We start from the raw sequence: 16,788 nt of genomic DNA, 5'->3' as shown, positions 1-16,788 counted from the left end.
TCAATAACAAGTCAATAACGGATTGGAAAATCTCACGAATTGAAATTATTTTACAAATAATTGTTATCTGTAACATTTGCTTGCAATTCTACAATTTATTTTTCGTTAGACTATACGGCAGATCTACCCACCTTTTAAAGAATAATTTGTGTCTATGATTTCTAGATTATTCTAGATGTGACTGTATAACTATTCTTTATAAATTTACATTATAATGAGGTTATTGCTGACTCTATGAATATTTTTTTTTCAACACTGAACTTAGCGCAACCTGCTGGTGCGTTTCACGTTCCAATTAAGCATCAGCATAATTCGGCATTGTGCGCCACTGAGTCGCATTATGCTCTGTAATTGGAAAACAGCCTTTGTTATATTAAGTATAACCTACACCTAAATTTAAAAAAATATAATCTGTGAAAGAAATTTTCGGAGATGTTTTATTATCTATCAGTGTCAAATTGTCTACGTCATACGTCATTTGTTATGTTATCTGTAATTTGTTTTGGTGAAATTGCGCGCCGACGCGTTCTGATTTTCGATCTCGCTCAGTTATTGATATTTATTGCTTTTCAAGACCTTATTCCACTTTTCTTCAATGTATAAATTCGTAAAATAAGCGAACTATAGTATTCATTCGTGTTAATTTATTATTGGAGTGTGTTTTTATTTAAAACAATATTATGTGATAATATTATTGTCTGTGTAGTGTGTAATTCATATTGACACTTTATCCGTGGTGCTACTGCTGTTTCTAGTTTTCTCAAACTATAAGTTCTAATTTATTGCAAGCAAAATGCATCGACGTGGAGGGAAACGCATCCGTATGGATGATCCTCCACCCGAGTATGTGAATCCTATGACTCCCGCCACTCCTATGACTGATTATGGCGGACAATCAGTGCATGAACCTGAAGCTTCTCATGTTAATTATTCTGGCTTTAATGCGGGGGCGGTTGTTAACTCTACGGCAGTAGAAGCTCCTCGCGAGGAACATGAGGATCATGAAGAAGAAGCCAGATCACCGTCACCGGCGCCGACTAAGCGTATTACACGTAGTCGCGGTCGTGGTGGTGATGGAGGCTATGTTGGGCGGTTAGCAGAGTCGCCGCCGCCTCCACCGCTTCGCCCGCGCCGTGGTCGCGGCGGTAGAGGCAGGGGCAGAGGCCGAGGTGCGCCGCCACCGCCAGCATATTCACCACCACCTGTATTGTTACCTGGTGATGATGAAAACAGTCTATACAACTTGTTGAGGTTCAATAAAACAGCTATCAATGTAAGTATTATAATTTTTATAACTTGATACTTTATATTGTGTAATTTCAATTAAAAGTTCTGATGAATTAGAGATCTTGCTGATATGTGGCTTAATTTTTACCTGTTTCTTTCACAAATGCTCCCGTTATGTTTATCAATATTAACATACATAGTTGAAGTTAAAGGTGTGACACAGTGGTTAAGAAAATTAATATAAGTAATGGTTACTGCTAAGTTTAAGAAAACTTTAATTATTATAGGTAGTTACCTTGTTCTATTATGATAAATCATATTATGTAGATAGTAATATGTACTCAAGTATATTTTACCAATTGACAATGTTATGTTAACTTCAACCAACAGCAAGTAGTAGACATGTGGATAGAAGAATACAAAAACAGTAAGGAAAGTGCACTGGTGCAGCTGATGCAGTTCTTCATCAACTCATCAGGGTGTAGAGGCAAGGTCACCCCCGACATGGCACAGATGGACCACACACTTATTATCAAGAAAATGACGCAGGAGTTTGATGAGGTGATTTAACATTAAACAATCTTTTTGTTGATAAAAAGTTGGTGATTGTATTGTTAATCATATTTGGAGAATAATATGTCATTATTCTAGATGATTTTGTTAAAACTGCATAAATTAAAGTGAATCAGCAAATGTGTTAAATCACACAACTTAACCAATTTATTTAAATATTCTGATTTAATGTGTTAAAAATTGCTAGGATTGTACAATTTCATCCTGTCTGATATTGTGATGAAAATCGTTCACTTAAAAGGTTTTCATTATATATTGCAGTAAATAATACTTAACAATATATTTTAGGAAAGTGGCGAGTACCCGCTCATAATGTCAGGACAGACATGGAAGAAGTTCCGCGCTAACTTCTGTGAGTTCATTCAGACGCTTGTTAAGATGTGCCAGTACAGCATCATCTATGATCAATACCTCATGGACAATATCATCTCGCTCCTCACTGGATTGTCTGATTCACAAGTCAGAGCGTTCAGACACACAGCTACACTAGCAGGTAAACTAATTAAATTAAGTAAATAAGATATTTATCTATTAGAATTTTTTTTAGCTTTCCCACTTTTAAAACTAATCATAAAAACGCGGGTGAAGCTGCGGGCGGAAAGCTAGTATTTAATACAGTTTCATTTAGTACTTACAAGTGAAGGCTTACAATATTTTGCAGTGTCTTTGCTCTTAGAAAGCCGTACTTAATATTTGCAATGTTCAGTAATAGTGGATCAAATAAAAAAATGTTTCTTGAAATTTGAAGTTACAATTTCCTTTCCAGTTATGAAGTTAATGACCGCACTCGTAGACGTCGCCTTACTAACAAGCGTGAATTGCGACAACTGTCTACGTCAATATGAAGCTGAGCGTCTCAAAGCTCGTGACAAGCGAGCGAGTGATCGTCTCGAAGTGCTGGTCGCTAAGAGGCAGGAGTTGGAGGAAAATATGGAGGAAATAAAGAATATGCTCTCATATATGTTTAAATCTGTGTTCGTGCATAGATACAGGTGTGTATTGTAAATGTATTTAAAACTTAAAATTTTGCATTGTCGTTGTTCTTTTTCTTTAAAAGAAAACGTTTTGCTGATGGTTTTTGAAAATTAATGATTCTATATTAAAACCATATCCAGTTTTTAAATGAAGTTGAATTTGACTTTAAAAACTTGTTTATGCATTTTAATAATATTAAATGCTTTGTTTAGGAAGACAAATACAATCTTACAATGGTGAAATCTATTTAATATTCTCTCTCTTTGGGACTAAACTGATTTTTATGCTTGCAGGGATACACTACCAGATATTCGCGCAATAACAATGTCCGAGATAGGAATATGGATGGAGAAGTTTCCTGCGCATTTCTTGGATGATTTGTATCTTAAATACATCGGTTGGACACTTCATGATAAAGTATATTAATTTTTGTGTATTATCTTTCTTCATAAGTTTTTATAGCCTTATTTATACTTAAAATATAAATTTTATAATTATAAAACAACATAAAATATATATTGCTTATTATCTCAGGTTGGCGAGGTGCGCTTACGTTGTCTGCAAGCACTACACCCACTTTATGAGTGTGAAGAATTAAAAAGCAAATTGGAACTTTTCACGTCTAAATTCAAAGACCGTATTGTCTCTATGACATTGGATAAGGAGAGTGAGGTTGCAGTACACGCTGTCAGACTGGTCATCGCCATACTCAAGTAACTGTTTCATGAAATAGGAGACATGGGCTAACATGATATAACCTGGTGACGGAGCTTACTAACACATTTCTTGTTAGCTGTTAAAACAGTTAAAATATTAGAGAATTATTTATTTGAAATTTTCAATGCATGTGTCTAAAGAAAAGTGTGTAATTGAATGTGTGTGTAAGAAAATTAACATAATATTAAATGTGTATCTAACTTCATGGGTTATATCTGATAGCTCATGAATTGCATGTGCTTGTGTATCTTATCCGTTCCGAGCCGTTCTCACGAGCCGTTGAACGCTACATGTCCAGGATGCACCCCGACGTGCTGACGGACAAGGACTGCGAGAACGTGTACGAGCTGGTGTACTCGTCGTGGCGCAACGTGGCGGCGGCCGCGGGCGAGTTCCTCAACTGGCGCCTGTTCCGCAGCGAGCCGCCCGCGCCGCCCGCGCGCTCGCGCCGCGGCAAGCAGCGCCTGCCCAACACGCCGCACGTGCGCGACCTCGTGCAGTTCTTCATCGAGTCCGAGGTGAGCGTGCGCCCCCCCCCCCCCCCCCGCACACACAACTGGCGCCTGTTCCGCAGCGAGCCGCCCGCGCCGCCCGCGCGCTCGCGCCGCGGCAAGCAGCGCCTGCCCAACACGCCGCACGTGCGCGACCTCGTGCAGTTCTTCATCGAGTCCGAGGTGAGCGTGCGCCCCGCCCCCCCCGCCCCCCCCGCACACACAACTGGCGCCTGTTCCGCAGCGAGCCGCCCGCGCCGCCCGCGCGCTCGCGCCGCGGCAAGCAGCGCCTGCCCAACACGCCGCACGTGCGCGACCTCGTGCAGTTCTTCATCGAGTCCGAGGTGAGCGTGCGCCCCGCCCCCCCCCGCCCCCCCCGCACACACAACTGGCGCCTGTTCCGCAGCGAGCCGCCCGCGCCGCCCGCGCGCTCGCGCCGCGGCCAGCAGCGCCCGCCCAACACGCCGCACGTGCGCGACCTCGTGCAGTTCTTCATCGAGTCCGAGGTGAGCGTGCGCCCCGCCCCCCCCTCCCCCGCACACACAACTGGCGCCTGTTCCGCAGCGAGCCGCCCGCGCCGCCCGCGCGCTCGCGCCGCGGCAAGCAGCGCCTGCCCAACACGCCGCACGTGCGCGACCTCGTGCAGTTCTTCATCGAGTCCGAGGTGAGCGTGCGTGATAATATTAAACAGCATATTATGTGCCCACAACTTATGTGATTCGTGCATCGGTGCTACTTTCCTAAACTAACTTTAAGTATATCATTAATATTTGTGACTTTTAGGTGGTGAGATCGTAAGTTTGCGACCATCTTTGTAAACTATTTTATTGAGTTTACTTTACTTTACATTTATTTTCATTTATTTTTTCATACAAAATGCTAAAACTCATACAGAATGTTAAAACCGTTACAGTTGCACGAGCACGGCGCGTACCTAGTAGACTCATTAATCGAGTCCAACCCAATGATGAAAGACTGGGAGTGCATGTCAGACCTGCTGCTTGAAGAAGCCGGTCCCGGGGAAGAAGCCCTAGATAACAGACAGGAGTCGTCGCTAATTGAGCTGATGGTGTGCTGTGTGCGTCAGGCATCTACTGGGGAGCCGCCGGTTGGCAGAGGCCCTGTGAGGCGGCACCATCATATGCTGTCTAAGGAACAGGCCAAGGTAGAATGTCAATGCTATTCAAGTATTCCTAAAGAGTATACATAAAAAAAATACAGAAGTAGTCCACACCTGATAAAATTTTAATAATTTCAGTTCAGTCAATAATGTGTCAATATATCAGACGCATTTCAATGTAGATTTGTCAAATGATATATTCAACAAATTTAATTGAAATACAAACACAAAAATATATCCACTAGGACAATATAATTGAAGGAAATGAAATTTATATTTAAAACAAAATAAACACAGCAAAATATGTATACTATACATATTATTAAATAATAATTAAACAGCACATATTCAACTAACAAATATTTTACAGCAAGTGAGCGACGACCGCACGAAAATGACGGCACACTTCATGGTCTCCCTCCCAGCGCTGCTCGACAAGTTCAGCGCTGACCCAGAGAAACTAACCAACCTGCTCTCCATACCGCAATACTTTGACTTGGAGCTCTATACAACTCAACGGCAAGAAGGGAACTTGACTCTTCTACTGAATAAAATAAAGGATATTGTCTCGGCTCACACAGAAGCAGAGGTGATAGAAACGTGCGGCAGAACATTGGAAGTGTTGTGTAGTGAACAGTGCGCGGTGTACACAAGGTGCAATGTGGCCCGAGCCACTGTTACGGATATGTGCGTGAATCGATATAAGGAGGCTATCGATGATTATAGGAGTCTTATTGAAGGGGTGAGTGATTTCGTATTAATATTTTACATGATTCTGTCTCGTTCTTTTTTGTCAATGCTAGTACAAGCACACTAAATTTTAATAATTTTGATTTCGACAAAAATTTTGAAAAAATGTGTGCTTTGACAAAAAATTATACAATCAAATTAAGGATCTTCCTTTTTCATATTCAATTTGTTTCTTGAGCTAGTTACTGTCAAGTAAAAAAAAATATATATTTTACGTAATATAATTATGTATTATGTATTTTAAATCTTAATACATTTGCAGGGTGAAACACCAGATGCAGATGAGGTGTTCAATGTTGTTAACTCACTGCGCAAGGTATCCATAATGTACATGTGTCACAATCTGAATGATACTAATATTTGGGACTCGCTTTTTGAAGATCTACCCAAGTGCCTAAAAGATAACGACTCGCAGATGCCTACACAGGTAAAATAGTTTTAACTTTTTGTAATAATATGTCTTTTTCATGTAGAAGTATCAAATATTTTATTTTATTAAAAATATCTCAAAACTATGTTGGTTGTAAGGATACAAAGTTAAATTGCGCGTGCGTTTATTGGCGTGTTTCGTTCGTACGTAAAATCGTGCGTGCAGGGTTCACTTTAACAGTTACAGAAAAGATTCTGCATCTTGCACTTTTTATATTTTTTCTTTTGCTTTTATTTAAAAATTTTATGCAATTTTAAATATTTTATATGAAAGAATTATATTCTATTTTTTTTATGATTTGTAAACAATTTATGAGAGTTTGCAATGGATTTCTATATTTTTTTTTCAATAATTTGTGAAAAGTTTGTTATGTTTACTGCGCTACTATCAGGATCTTCTAGTTTGAATTGAAAAATACTTTTTCTGTTATTGACAGTCCATTTATCGCGGAAAGCTATGTGCTATAATGAGTGCGGTTAATGCTAGTTTCTACAAAAAATCCATACAATTGAGTATTTGAATAAAAATTTTTTTTGTGCTAAATGGAAAGATTAAATATTAGTTCACCCGGGCGCGTGTGACGTCATAATGTTAGTTTTCACTCATTGCAGTTGATAGAAAAACGTATACAACTGTAACATTTTGACGTCTTCAAGCGAAGAGTGAACCGGTACCTACTAGGGAAGCGCGTACCATCTTAGACTGCATCTCAGCTTTCCATCAGGCGAGATTGTGGTCAAACGCTTCCCTATCCTAAGTAAAAAAAAAAAAAAAAAAAAAGTCACATATATGGTGACCACGTGATTTTAATTTAAATTTCATCAATTTTTAATTGCTTATAATTAATTGAAAAAAATTGTTTTATAATAATAAAGTTTTAAAATACATAAATAAAATCAAATTTTTTTTATTATTCAAATACCCAATTCCAGGCGCTAGTATACGTGGTCCGCTGCCTGTTCTACTCGCTACTGTGGTCGCTGCACGAGCTGGAGGAGCGCGGTGTGACGGCGGACGGCGTGGCCGCGCTGCGCGAGCGGCTGCACTCGTACGTGGCGCTCTGCAAGCAGATCGTGGCGCTCGGCCGCGAGACCGAGCTGCGGCAGGAGGTGGGTGCTGAATTACTGCAAAATTTAATCAAAATTAAATGATCGGAAATATAAAAGAAAAAAGATAAAAAAAACGTGTCACGTGTGGCACTCGGGGACTGCCGCGGTAAAGCTATTGCATAGCATGCCTTAAAGCCACACCTCCGCCCGTCGGAGTAGGGAGCGTGAGGTTTTTTCGTTACGGAATTTCTCGATTCGGTCCCCGTGCTCAAAGCCCGCGAAAGAAGCTATGCAATAGCTTAAAATTTAAGAAAACATATGTAAAGTGATAAAAAATTTAGAATATACATAATGTGGGTTGTCCTTTTTGGCAAATAAAAGTAATATTGTTAGAGAATGTCCGCAAGCGTGCTCGTTATTGTGTTCAATACAATAATTTGTAAACTTAAAACGTATGGCTTTAACGTGTTGATTTTTATAATCACACTAGCTTCCGCCCACGACTTTGTACGTGTATCCCCGTTTTTCCCCGTTCCCGTAAGAATTTCGGGAAATCCTTTCTGCATGCCAAATTTCAGCCCGATACGTCCAGTGGTTTGGGCTGTGCGTTGATAAATCACTATATCAGTCACCCTTGAGTTTTATATAATATAGATTACTAGCTTTCCGCCTGCGGCTTCGCCCGCGTTTTCAAAGAAAAACCCGCAGTTCCCGTTCCCGTGGGATTTCCGGGATAAAACCTAGCCTATGTTACTCGTGGATAATGTAGCTTTCGAATGGTGAAAGTATTTTAAAATCGGTCCAGTAGTTTATGAGCCTATTCATTACAATCAAATAAACAAACAAACAAAGTTTTCCTCTTTATAATATTAGTGTAGATGATGTGTAATATCTCGTGTGGTCAGGCGTACGTGAGCCTGTGCGACCTGCTGCTGTTCTTCGCGGAGCCGGCGACGCAGGGCCAGCCCGCGCTGCGGCCGCTCGTGCTGGAGCCCGACGCGCCGCTCGCCGACCTGCTCAACGCCGCCGTGCAGGACTTCGTCTTCACGCACCAGAGCTACGGTACGGGACGTGACAACGCGTCACAACACGTCACAACACGCCACAACACGCAATAACACGCCACAACACGCAATAACATGCCACATCACGCAATAACATGACACAACACGCAATAACACGCCATAACACGCAATAACATGCCACAACACGCAATAACATGCCACAACACGCAATAACACGTCACAACACGCAATAACACGTCACAACACGCAATAACACGTCACAACACGTAATAACACGCCACAAAATACTGCACTAAATGATTGTAGACTGCGTCACATCCTTAACTAATGTTAATGTTAGTGTAATCACTATAACACAACACAGAACACAAAGTTTACATGACTATTAATTACATATCTCGTCACTTCGCAGCCGAATTTTATAATAACCCGTGACTAAATCACACTAGACGTTAGTGGTCTTAATGTTTGATATTTTAGATTCAATTAATTTTGTTAATCGTATATAAACTTTTGAACTTATCGAAACACTGAAACGAAATGTGTGTAAATTTTCATAATTTGATCTCCTTATTCTAGTTTAGTATGAAAATATAATGCAAATTAAAGATGTAATTTCTGTTATTTAAAACAGAAATGAGGAAATATATGCATTATTCTCGAAAACGTGCCACTATTTTATATTATGTCGTCTACCTGCCTCAATGTTAATTTGATAGATTTTAAAAGACAAAATAATTTCGTTCTGTTTTCTAACTATTTAATAACTCAGGCCCCGGAACCACAAATCTATTGTGTCGTGGACCGATCGGGCCGCTTGGGGCTCAATGGGATAAAAGCGCTTCTAAACAAACTTTCTTTAAACAAATAAACGTTTGAACTTAAGAAATTATAGGCTTGTAATATTTTTGAGTAAAAATGAAGGCTTGATGGTATTGGTGAAGATGTTTTTGGTGGTATAGGGCTAACGGAGCTGTCTGTTGCATGTGCTGCGCGGCGCGGCGGTGCCGGTAAGCCAGAAGCTTCCCGCTAGCTGTATCACATTCACGGATTTTGCCTTAGTAATGCCGTGTATTGTCATTGACAGACGAATTTGTGTCTCATTATTTCTCTAAATTAAAAAATATTAGAGTTCCGTTTTTTTCCTTTTGAGGTTCGGAACCCTAAAAATGAAAAAGTTGTCAAGTGCTCTAAATGTTAGTCAAAGTCTCCTGTTAATATTTCCACTCTATCGAAACGAAATACTCTATATTTACGGAGCTTTTCTCCTGTGTTTAACTTCTTTACGTCTGTTAATAGTTTCGCCTTATCTCGGTTTGTGACCAAATACAAAGTATAATATAGTGTGAGGGCAGTTTCTTGTGCATAATGCATATTTTTACCTCGACTCAGCGGATGCGTTTTGTTCCAACATTACTAAGGGAAAATTCGCCCGCTTTTCGCGATACGATACTGACGGCGGTGCGGTGTTGAATCGAATTGTTTACTTAGGATTATTTATTTTTTATTATTTTAACTGACAATTAATGACAAATTGAATAAATTCCAGAATTAAAGATCTGCGTTATTCCTTAATTAAGTTACTTAATAAAGGGATCACGCTGAGTAAGTTACTTAATCAAGCGATGAGGCTGATTTAGATCGTCAAAAAGAAATTGTTATTTCCATTGACTCGCTTGCAGTATCGTTTCGGGATCAACACTTACGATGCAATGATATTCATTTTAATGTCTTCCAAATTTGCGTATCCGCTTTGTCGCCTGCACGAAATCAAACTTGGTGACTCAAGAACATCATCGATGACACAATCCATCTCACAATTTGGTCAATTAACGAATTGAGCTTATTTTGTTTCGGGGAGTTGCATGCATCATGCATGTTAATAGTGAAGATGGTCCTGATTCATCAGATTGGAACTGTTGATTATAATAAATTAAACAATTACGACGATGTTTCAGTGACTTTAATTGCCCTGTACCATTCATCTCATCAAATGACGAACTGTTTATTGTTTTGTCAGTTATAATGTTAAAATACAAACAAACAATTCATTCATATTATGCCCGCAGTTTTAAAAAATATCTCAATCTCAAGGTCTGAGTTGTGTGTAATTAAATTTTTAAAATTTGGCGCTGTTATTTTCTGCAGCGAAGAGAATTAAATTTTGCTACCAAATTATCAGCAGCTACTTTTATATATGAACTGTACTGTTGTACAAGATCTTGGGATTGAGACACAACTAAATTACAATCTTCTGACAGCACTGTCTACTTTATTCCTTTCGACCATTCGATTCTTTACAACATTTAAATTTCCACCATTTTAATTAATCACATATCAACATATCCTTATTTATTTCCCCACGTTAATACGTTAATAGGAATAATTTCTGAATTTTCTCAATGTACAAAAAAAACTGACTATTCAATCTCGAATTTTAGACGGTCAAGACGAGAGACGCATAGAGGAGCTGCACAAGCGGCGCAACTTCCTCGCCGCGTACTGCAAGCTCATTGTGTACAACGTGGCGCCCATACGTCGCGCTGTCGACGTGTTCAAGCATTATATTAAGGTAAGCTGGAGAAGTACTGAAAAGGAATATTTTTTTGATGTAGAAAAATAATTTTAGAGTGTGGTTGTTTTTGGAGAAATGGTAACATTTCACGATTTTCTCTATAAATTATTTCTGGCAAAGTGAAAAACATTATTGCACCGCAATTAGTATAAATTTGCCTGTTGTATTGTGTTATAATGTCCATGACCATTATCTGTGACAACTGAAACAACCTGTATTATTATTAATATCACAATAATATCATTTCTCAGTGCTACAATGACTACGGTGACATAATAAAGGCGACGTTGAGTAAGGCGCGCGAGATCAACAAGCTGAACTGCGCGCTCACCATGGAGCTGGCGATGCAGGCGCTGTTCACCGAACTGCGCAACAAACACCCCAACGTGCAGCGCAACATGACCGAGTTCACTGAGATCAAGGTATAATATATTGTGAAAAAAAATTGTTTTTTTATTATGGGTATTATTTCCTTGAAAAGAATTGCAGTCTTTTTGAAGTGAAATTTCTTTTAGTGCGTTGGGAGTAAAATTTTATCAATATGGCGGTACCGTCACGTAATGGAATAACGCAGCGATTTTGGTATCTTTGAATCTTGCCAAAGAAGTTTGACTTCCACGTGTGCTCAGCACACACGCTCTTTTTTATGATTCAAGCGTGTTAACTTCACAATTTTTCCATTACGAAGCTTTTCTGTCACATTGGTGCATAACGTTTGTGCGGATCGTGTGCGCAGGAGCTGGCGAAGCGGTTCTCGATGATGTTCGGCCTGGACGCGGTGAAGAACCGCGAGGCGCTGGTGGCGCTGCACCGCGCCGGCATCGCCTTCGCCGCGCTCGAGCTGCAGCCGCACGTGCCGCCCCCCAACCTGCTGTTCCTGGAGCCGCTCGCCGAGTTCTGCGCCAAGCTGCTGCGCCAGGACAAGCGGCAGGTGCTCAAGGTGAGCTGCAGCCGCACGTGCCGCCCCCCAACCTGCTGTTCCTGGAGCCGCTCGCCGAGTTCTGCGCCAAGCTGCTGCGCCAGGACAAGCGGCAGGTGCTCAAGGTGAGCTGCAGCCGCACGTGCCGCCCCCCAACCTGCTGTTCCTGGAGCCGCTCGCCGAGTTCTGCGCCAAGCTGCTGCGCCAGGACAAGCGGCAGGTGCTCAAGGTGAGCGCAGTGTAACAACAACACAACATCCGGAGCATCGTGACACAATGAACTATCTATAACACACTATTAAAACGCGTTTTGATAGTAAAAAGTATTGTTTAGCGACTGACATTTCAATTTATTGAATATTTTATAATATCTCCTGTGTGTCCGTGTGTCCGCAGTTCCTGGACAGCAAGTTCCCGGCGCAGTGGGCGGAGGAGTGGCCGGCGCTGCTGGCGTACCGCACGGCGCTGGCGACGGACGCGCCCGACGAGCGCGCGCCGCCCGCCCGCCGCCACTACGCGCGCAGGCACAGTGCGTACGCGCCGCTACATGCAGCGCACTCTCACCATATAATTATATAACCTACTACCTTCCACCCGCGACTCCGTCCACTCGGAAGAATTAAGATTTTTGTTCTACGTATTTTTCCGGGATAAAAAGTATCCTATTTTATGCCCAGGATAATAAAGTATAATTATACCAAGTTTCATCGAAATCGAACCGTTAGTTTTCACATGATGCCTTCACATACAGACAGACAGACGGACAGGCAGACAGACAGACAGACAAAAAATTTTTTATTCACATATTTGGGTTTGGTATCGATCCAGTAACACTATTCTTCCCCTGCTATTTATTTTTTCAATATTTTCAATGTACAGAATTGACCCTTCTACAGATTATATGTATAGATAAATCTCGTGTCACAATGTTTGTTCTCAATGGACTCCTAAACCACTTTACCGATTATAATGAAATTCGCACACCATGTGCAGTTCGATCCAACTTGAGAGATTGAATAGTTTAAATCTCAAATCGTTTTAGAGAAAGCGAGCGAAGCCGCGGACGGTAAGCTAGTCGTATATATAACCTATAAGCCTTTCTCGATACATGGGCTATCCAACACGAAAAGAATTTTTCAAATAGTTCCTGAGATAGACGCGTTCAAACAAACAAACTCCCCAGTTTTATAATATTATTTGTATAGATAATTTGAATAATCGTTAATCCATATAATCAATCTAATATTACATCTTCATTACATTAAATTTGTAGCTACAACAGGCTATGGCTGAGAAACAGCGACAGCCTTTTCGTAGTAAACTGTTATTTTTCTTGTCTATTTTTTGACGTGATAACGTTTTTAAAATCGTTTATGTCGGGTGACATGTTCAGAAACTTGTGTCACACCAAAACCTCACGAGCGAGTTGCAGGTATAACGAGAGAGAGACGGACCGATCTCCCGTCCCATCTCGAGCGTCTCATCTCATCATAAGACGTTATCACGTAAACATTTCGATCGTAAACCTTCTTTACAAACAACCAATTTTTGTTTATGTGTTTGATTTTTACTGCGAATAAATTCTAATTCTACTCTATTCTAAACTATAATTATTTCATATATTACAGAGGGCCAAACGGAAGAGGAGGAGGGCGAAGAAAACGCAGACTCGGAGCAGGAGGGGTGAGCCTTATCTGTGCTCTAGATGTGTCATGTATACGGACACGGGGAGAAACTTTTTATATGCATTTATTACTAATAAATTATTTTTTCGGTTTTCGTTGTCGCACTTATACAAAAAGTATACGTTAGCACCACGGAACTAAATAAATAAATTAATTTTTTTTTAATATTTCCTATCAACATTGTTAAAACTTTCAAATTTAACATGTATACTGATTCTTCGTGTCAAATTTGAACGTGATGACTTTCGTATTTATAAAGACGATGAATTATACATAGTTAGTACTATCTCTCTTGTCTTTAAAAAAAAAGTTTTTAATTTTTAAACATTGACGTACCATAATAAAAAAACTGGACTCTCAATCGCCATTTAAAAGATCATAAATACCAACCGGCGTTGTTAAAAAAAGTTCGTTGCAATTAACGCTTTATTTCGTCGGCAATAATGTTCAAAATTTGTTATATTGCCCGTTTGAAAACTCTGCCTTCTACAGAGATAGGCAGGCTTTTGTTTCGGGCAGTTTTAAACGTGATTGTGAGTCTAGTTTGTTTTGTTCAATGTTCATGAAGCATTATATATTAAATTCTTTGAAGAATTAATTATTTTTTGTGGCTTTTAAAAGTGACAAAATTTGCGATATAAAAAGTTTCCCACCCGTGGCCTCGTTGTAGTTAGAATGTCGATGGTGAAGGAGTTAGATTTATTTTAATTACTTTATACCTAATTATTTAATAATTTACATTAATTATTATTCACTATTTTATTTTACTTTCACGAATATTTACATTTTCGCGGGAATATGATGGACTCGTTCAATCAAAGACTTGGATTTCGAAGGAAACCTCATAAATACATTTTCTCTGACAAAAATGTTGTTCAAATTAAGTTAAGATCCAGAATTATAATTTATAATTCCTTATTTTTTATTTGTATGTAGTTTTCTTAACTATGGGGATAATTTATATCAAAGACAGTAATATGCCAACATATTCCTCTAAGGTCCGATTTTTCAATCCTTGGTTAAAATAATTTATCCGACCAAAAAAGTATTACACGAACATATTATATTAAAATGTCACCTGTAAACTGTCAAATACGGACAATTAGAATACATTTTTGAAGTGGTAGTTTAATACGTTATTCGATGAATAAGTTTTAACCAACGATTGAAAAATCAGCCCTAAAATGAATATAATTACATCTACATATTATATAATATTATGTATTATTATAATAAATGTTGTTATGTGTAAGTTGTAGTGTAGCGTAGCATTAGTTGTGTTGTAGACATATTATATATTGTAAGAATTATATTTTTTATAATAAATAGATTTTTTTTATAATAATTGTTGTAATTTATTTACCCCATACCCACGTGTGTGTGTGTGTGTGTCTGGAATCTTGCGAGTGTGAGTGATGTATACGATCTTCGTCGTGTGTATGTGTGAGTGTAAAATAACGTGTGTGTGTGTGTGTGTACTATTCGTGTTAGTACAATAGCGTGACTGTGGTGACGCATAATATCTTATCTGTGCGTATGTGTCAGTGTAAAATAAAGAATGTGTTGCGTGTGTGTGTGTGCACTTTTCGTATTAATACAATAGCGTGATTGTGTGAGTGTAATCTATTTTGTATGGATGTGTGTGTTACCTGTATGTGTGAAGGTAAGTTTGTAGTATAGTCTATGAAATTAAAAATTGAGTTGATATATTTTGTTGGTCGTAGATACTAGGTAAGTACTTAGGTGAAGTTTTACATTCAAATTTTTATTAGTAAATGCAGTAGTACATGTTGTTATGTTATGTTTATATGATTGTTGCATGATTTAATCCTAATTCTCTAATGTAGTTTATTAAGTGTTCAAGATGATGATTATTATTAAGATGTATATGCGTGGTAAAGTGGTTAGCATATAAGCATTTCAAACATATGGGTACGATTTCCAGCCTATTTTCTGAAGAAAATTGATCAGTGAAGCAGATATGAAATCGTATTTATCTTAAATAAAAACACGAAATTCTTAATGCATGGAATTCCTGTTTTTATTCGCTTATATCAATCTGCGGTACTATATTGTTTTTAAATAGTACATCAGTACACGCATGCAAGTTTATGTTGCACTCTACGTCTTGCCTGGTAGAAATTGTTATTTTGGCAATAATGCTGCCATATATGGTACAACGTAAAATTTCATTTTTACTAATTCAAAACTTACGTTCATAAACCAGCAAACCCGAAGTTAAACATTTATTAATTCAACAAGACTTCGTTTAGAAACGCTTTTGATTCGTTAAAAATTGAGAAAAATAATAATTTGCATAGATACGGAAAGCAGTTTCTAGAGACGCGGATTCGAATTCCCACTTCATGATCGATTTTTTTCTATTCTTTCACTTTCAATATCATAAATGGATCATACTGAAATCAAAAAATTCTTCCAAAATCGAGTACTGGACGTCTATAACCAATCAGAGCCGACAAGAGACTGTAGTAATATATTAATATCTCAAACAATTGAATATTCACTTACTAGCTGTGCTCCTGTTGGTCTTATGGGCTATCTAACACCGAAAGAATTTTTCAAATCGGACCAGTACTTCCCGAGATTAGCGCGTTCAAATGAACAAACAAACTCTTCAGTTTTATAATATTAAGTACAGATTCATAATACAGTACCAGCAATAATATGAAAAGTATGAACATGGCAAGTGTACAATAAGCGGCCTTATTTCAGGCATCCATAAGAATAGAGAACATGTACGATAATGGTTAAAAATGTATCTATAATATTATAGTTCGAGCACGTCACGTGTGCTCCGCCGCTCACACCGCACGCGGCGCGCGTCCAGCGGCTCCAGCGCGACCGCCGCTCACACCGACGAGTCCAACGACGACCGCCCCAAGAAGAAGCCCAAACCCACGCGACTCGACATGTCCTCGGATAATAACACGTCTAATACTAATTAAATTTGTTGATTTATTAAAAAATATAGAAAATTGTATGTTGTTTCATCTTTTTTACCCCGTATGGTTGTGGAGCAAATGTATGGGTTAGGATCGCGAAACTTTGCGTACGAATGTGCAGTTTATAAATAAATGTTGTATCGTCAAATTGATTTTGATGATCAGTAACGTTCCCCAAAATATTGTGTTGCCTATTACATAGGCTCGATCGATAGATAGCAAATAATGTAAATAGACATTATTTAACGATATTTTAACGAAAAGCGTCAGATAAATAATATCATAATAC

General features: G+C 38.9%; 1 protein-coding gene across 1 annotated transcript; it reads left to right on the top strand.

Moving 5' to 3' along the window:
• The first annotated feature begins 486 nt into the window (after positions 1 to 486).
• On the top strand, positions 487 to 16,535 carry LOC123694614 (cohesin subunit SA-1). Its single transcript, XM_045640095.1, has 18 exons — positions 487 to 1,273; positions 1,618 to 1,788; positions 2,089 to 2,293; positions 2,567 to 2,792; positions 3,069 to 3,192; positions 3,310 to 3,488; positions 3,791 to 4,010; positions 4,897 to 5,148; positions 5,474 to 5,845; positions 6,116 to 6,280; positions 7,216 to 7,392; positions 8,238 to 8,394; positions 10,799 to 10,929; positions 11,184 to 11,354; positions 11,669 to 11,872; positions 12,248 to 12,380; positions 13,480 to 13,534; positions 16,331 to 16,535. Exons 1-18 carry the CDS (start codon positions 794 to 796, stop codon positions 16,500 to 16,502), a joined length of 3,594 nt encoding a protein of 1,197 aa, XP_045496051.1. The 5' UTR covers positions 487 to 793; the 3' UTR covers positions 16,503 to 16,535.
• The last annotated feature ends 253 nt before the right edge of the window (positions 16,536 to 16,788 follow it).

Source organism: Colias croceus, chromosome 9 (genome assembly GCF_905220415.1).
Source record: "Colias croceus chromosome 9, ilColCroc2.1".
Taxonomy (NCBI): Eukaryota; Metazoa; Arthropoda; class Insecta; order Lepidoptera; family Pieridae; genus Colias; species Colias croceus.
The sequence above is the reverse complement of the archived record's forward strand: the minus strand, read 5'-3'. Positions and strand labels throughout refer to the sequence as shown.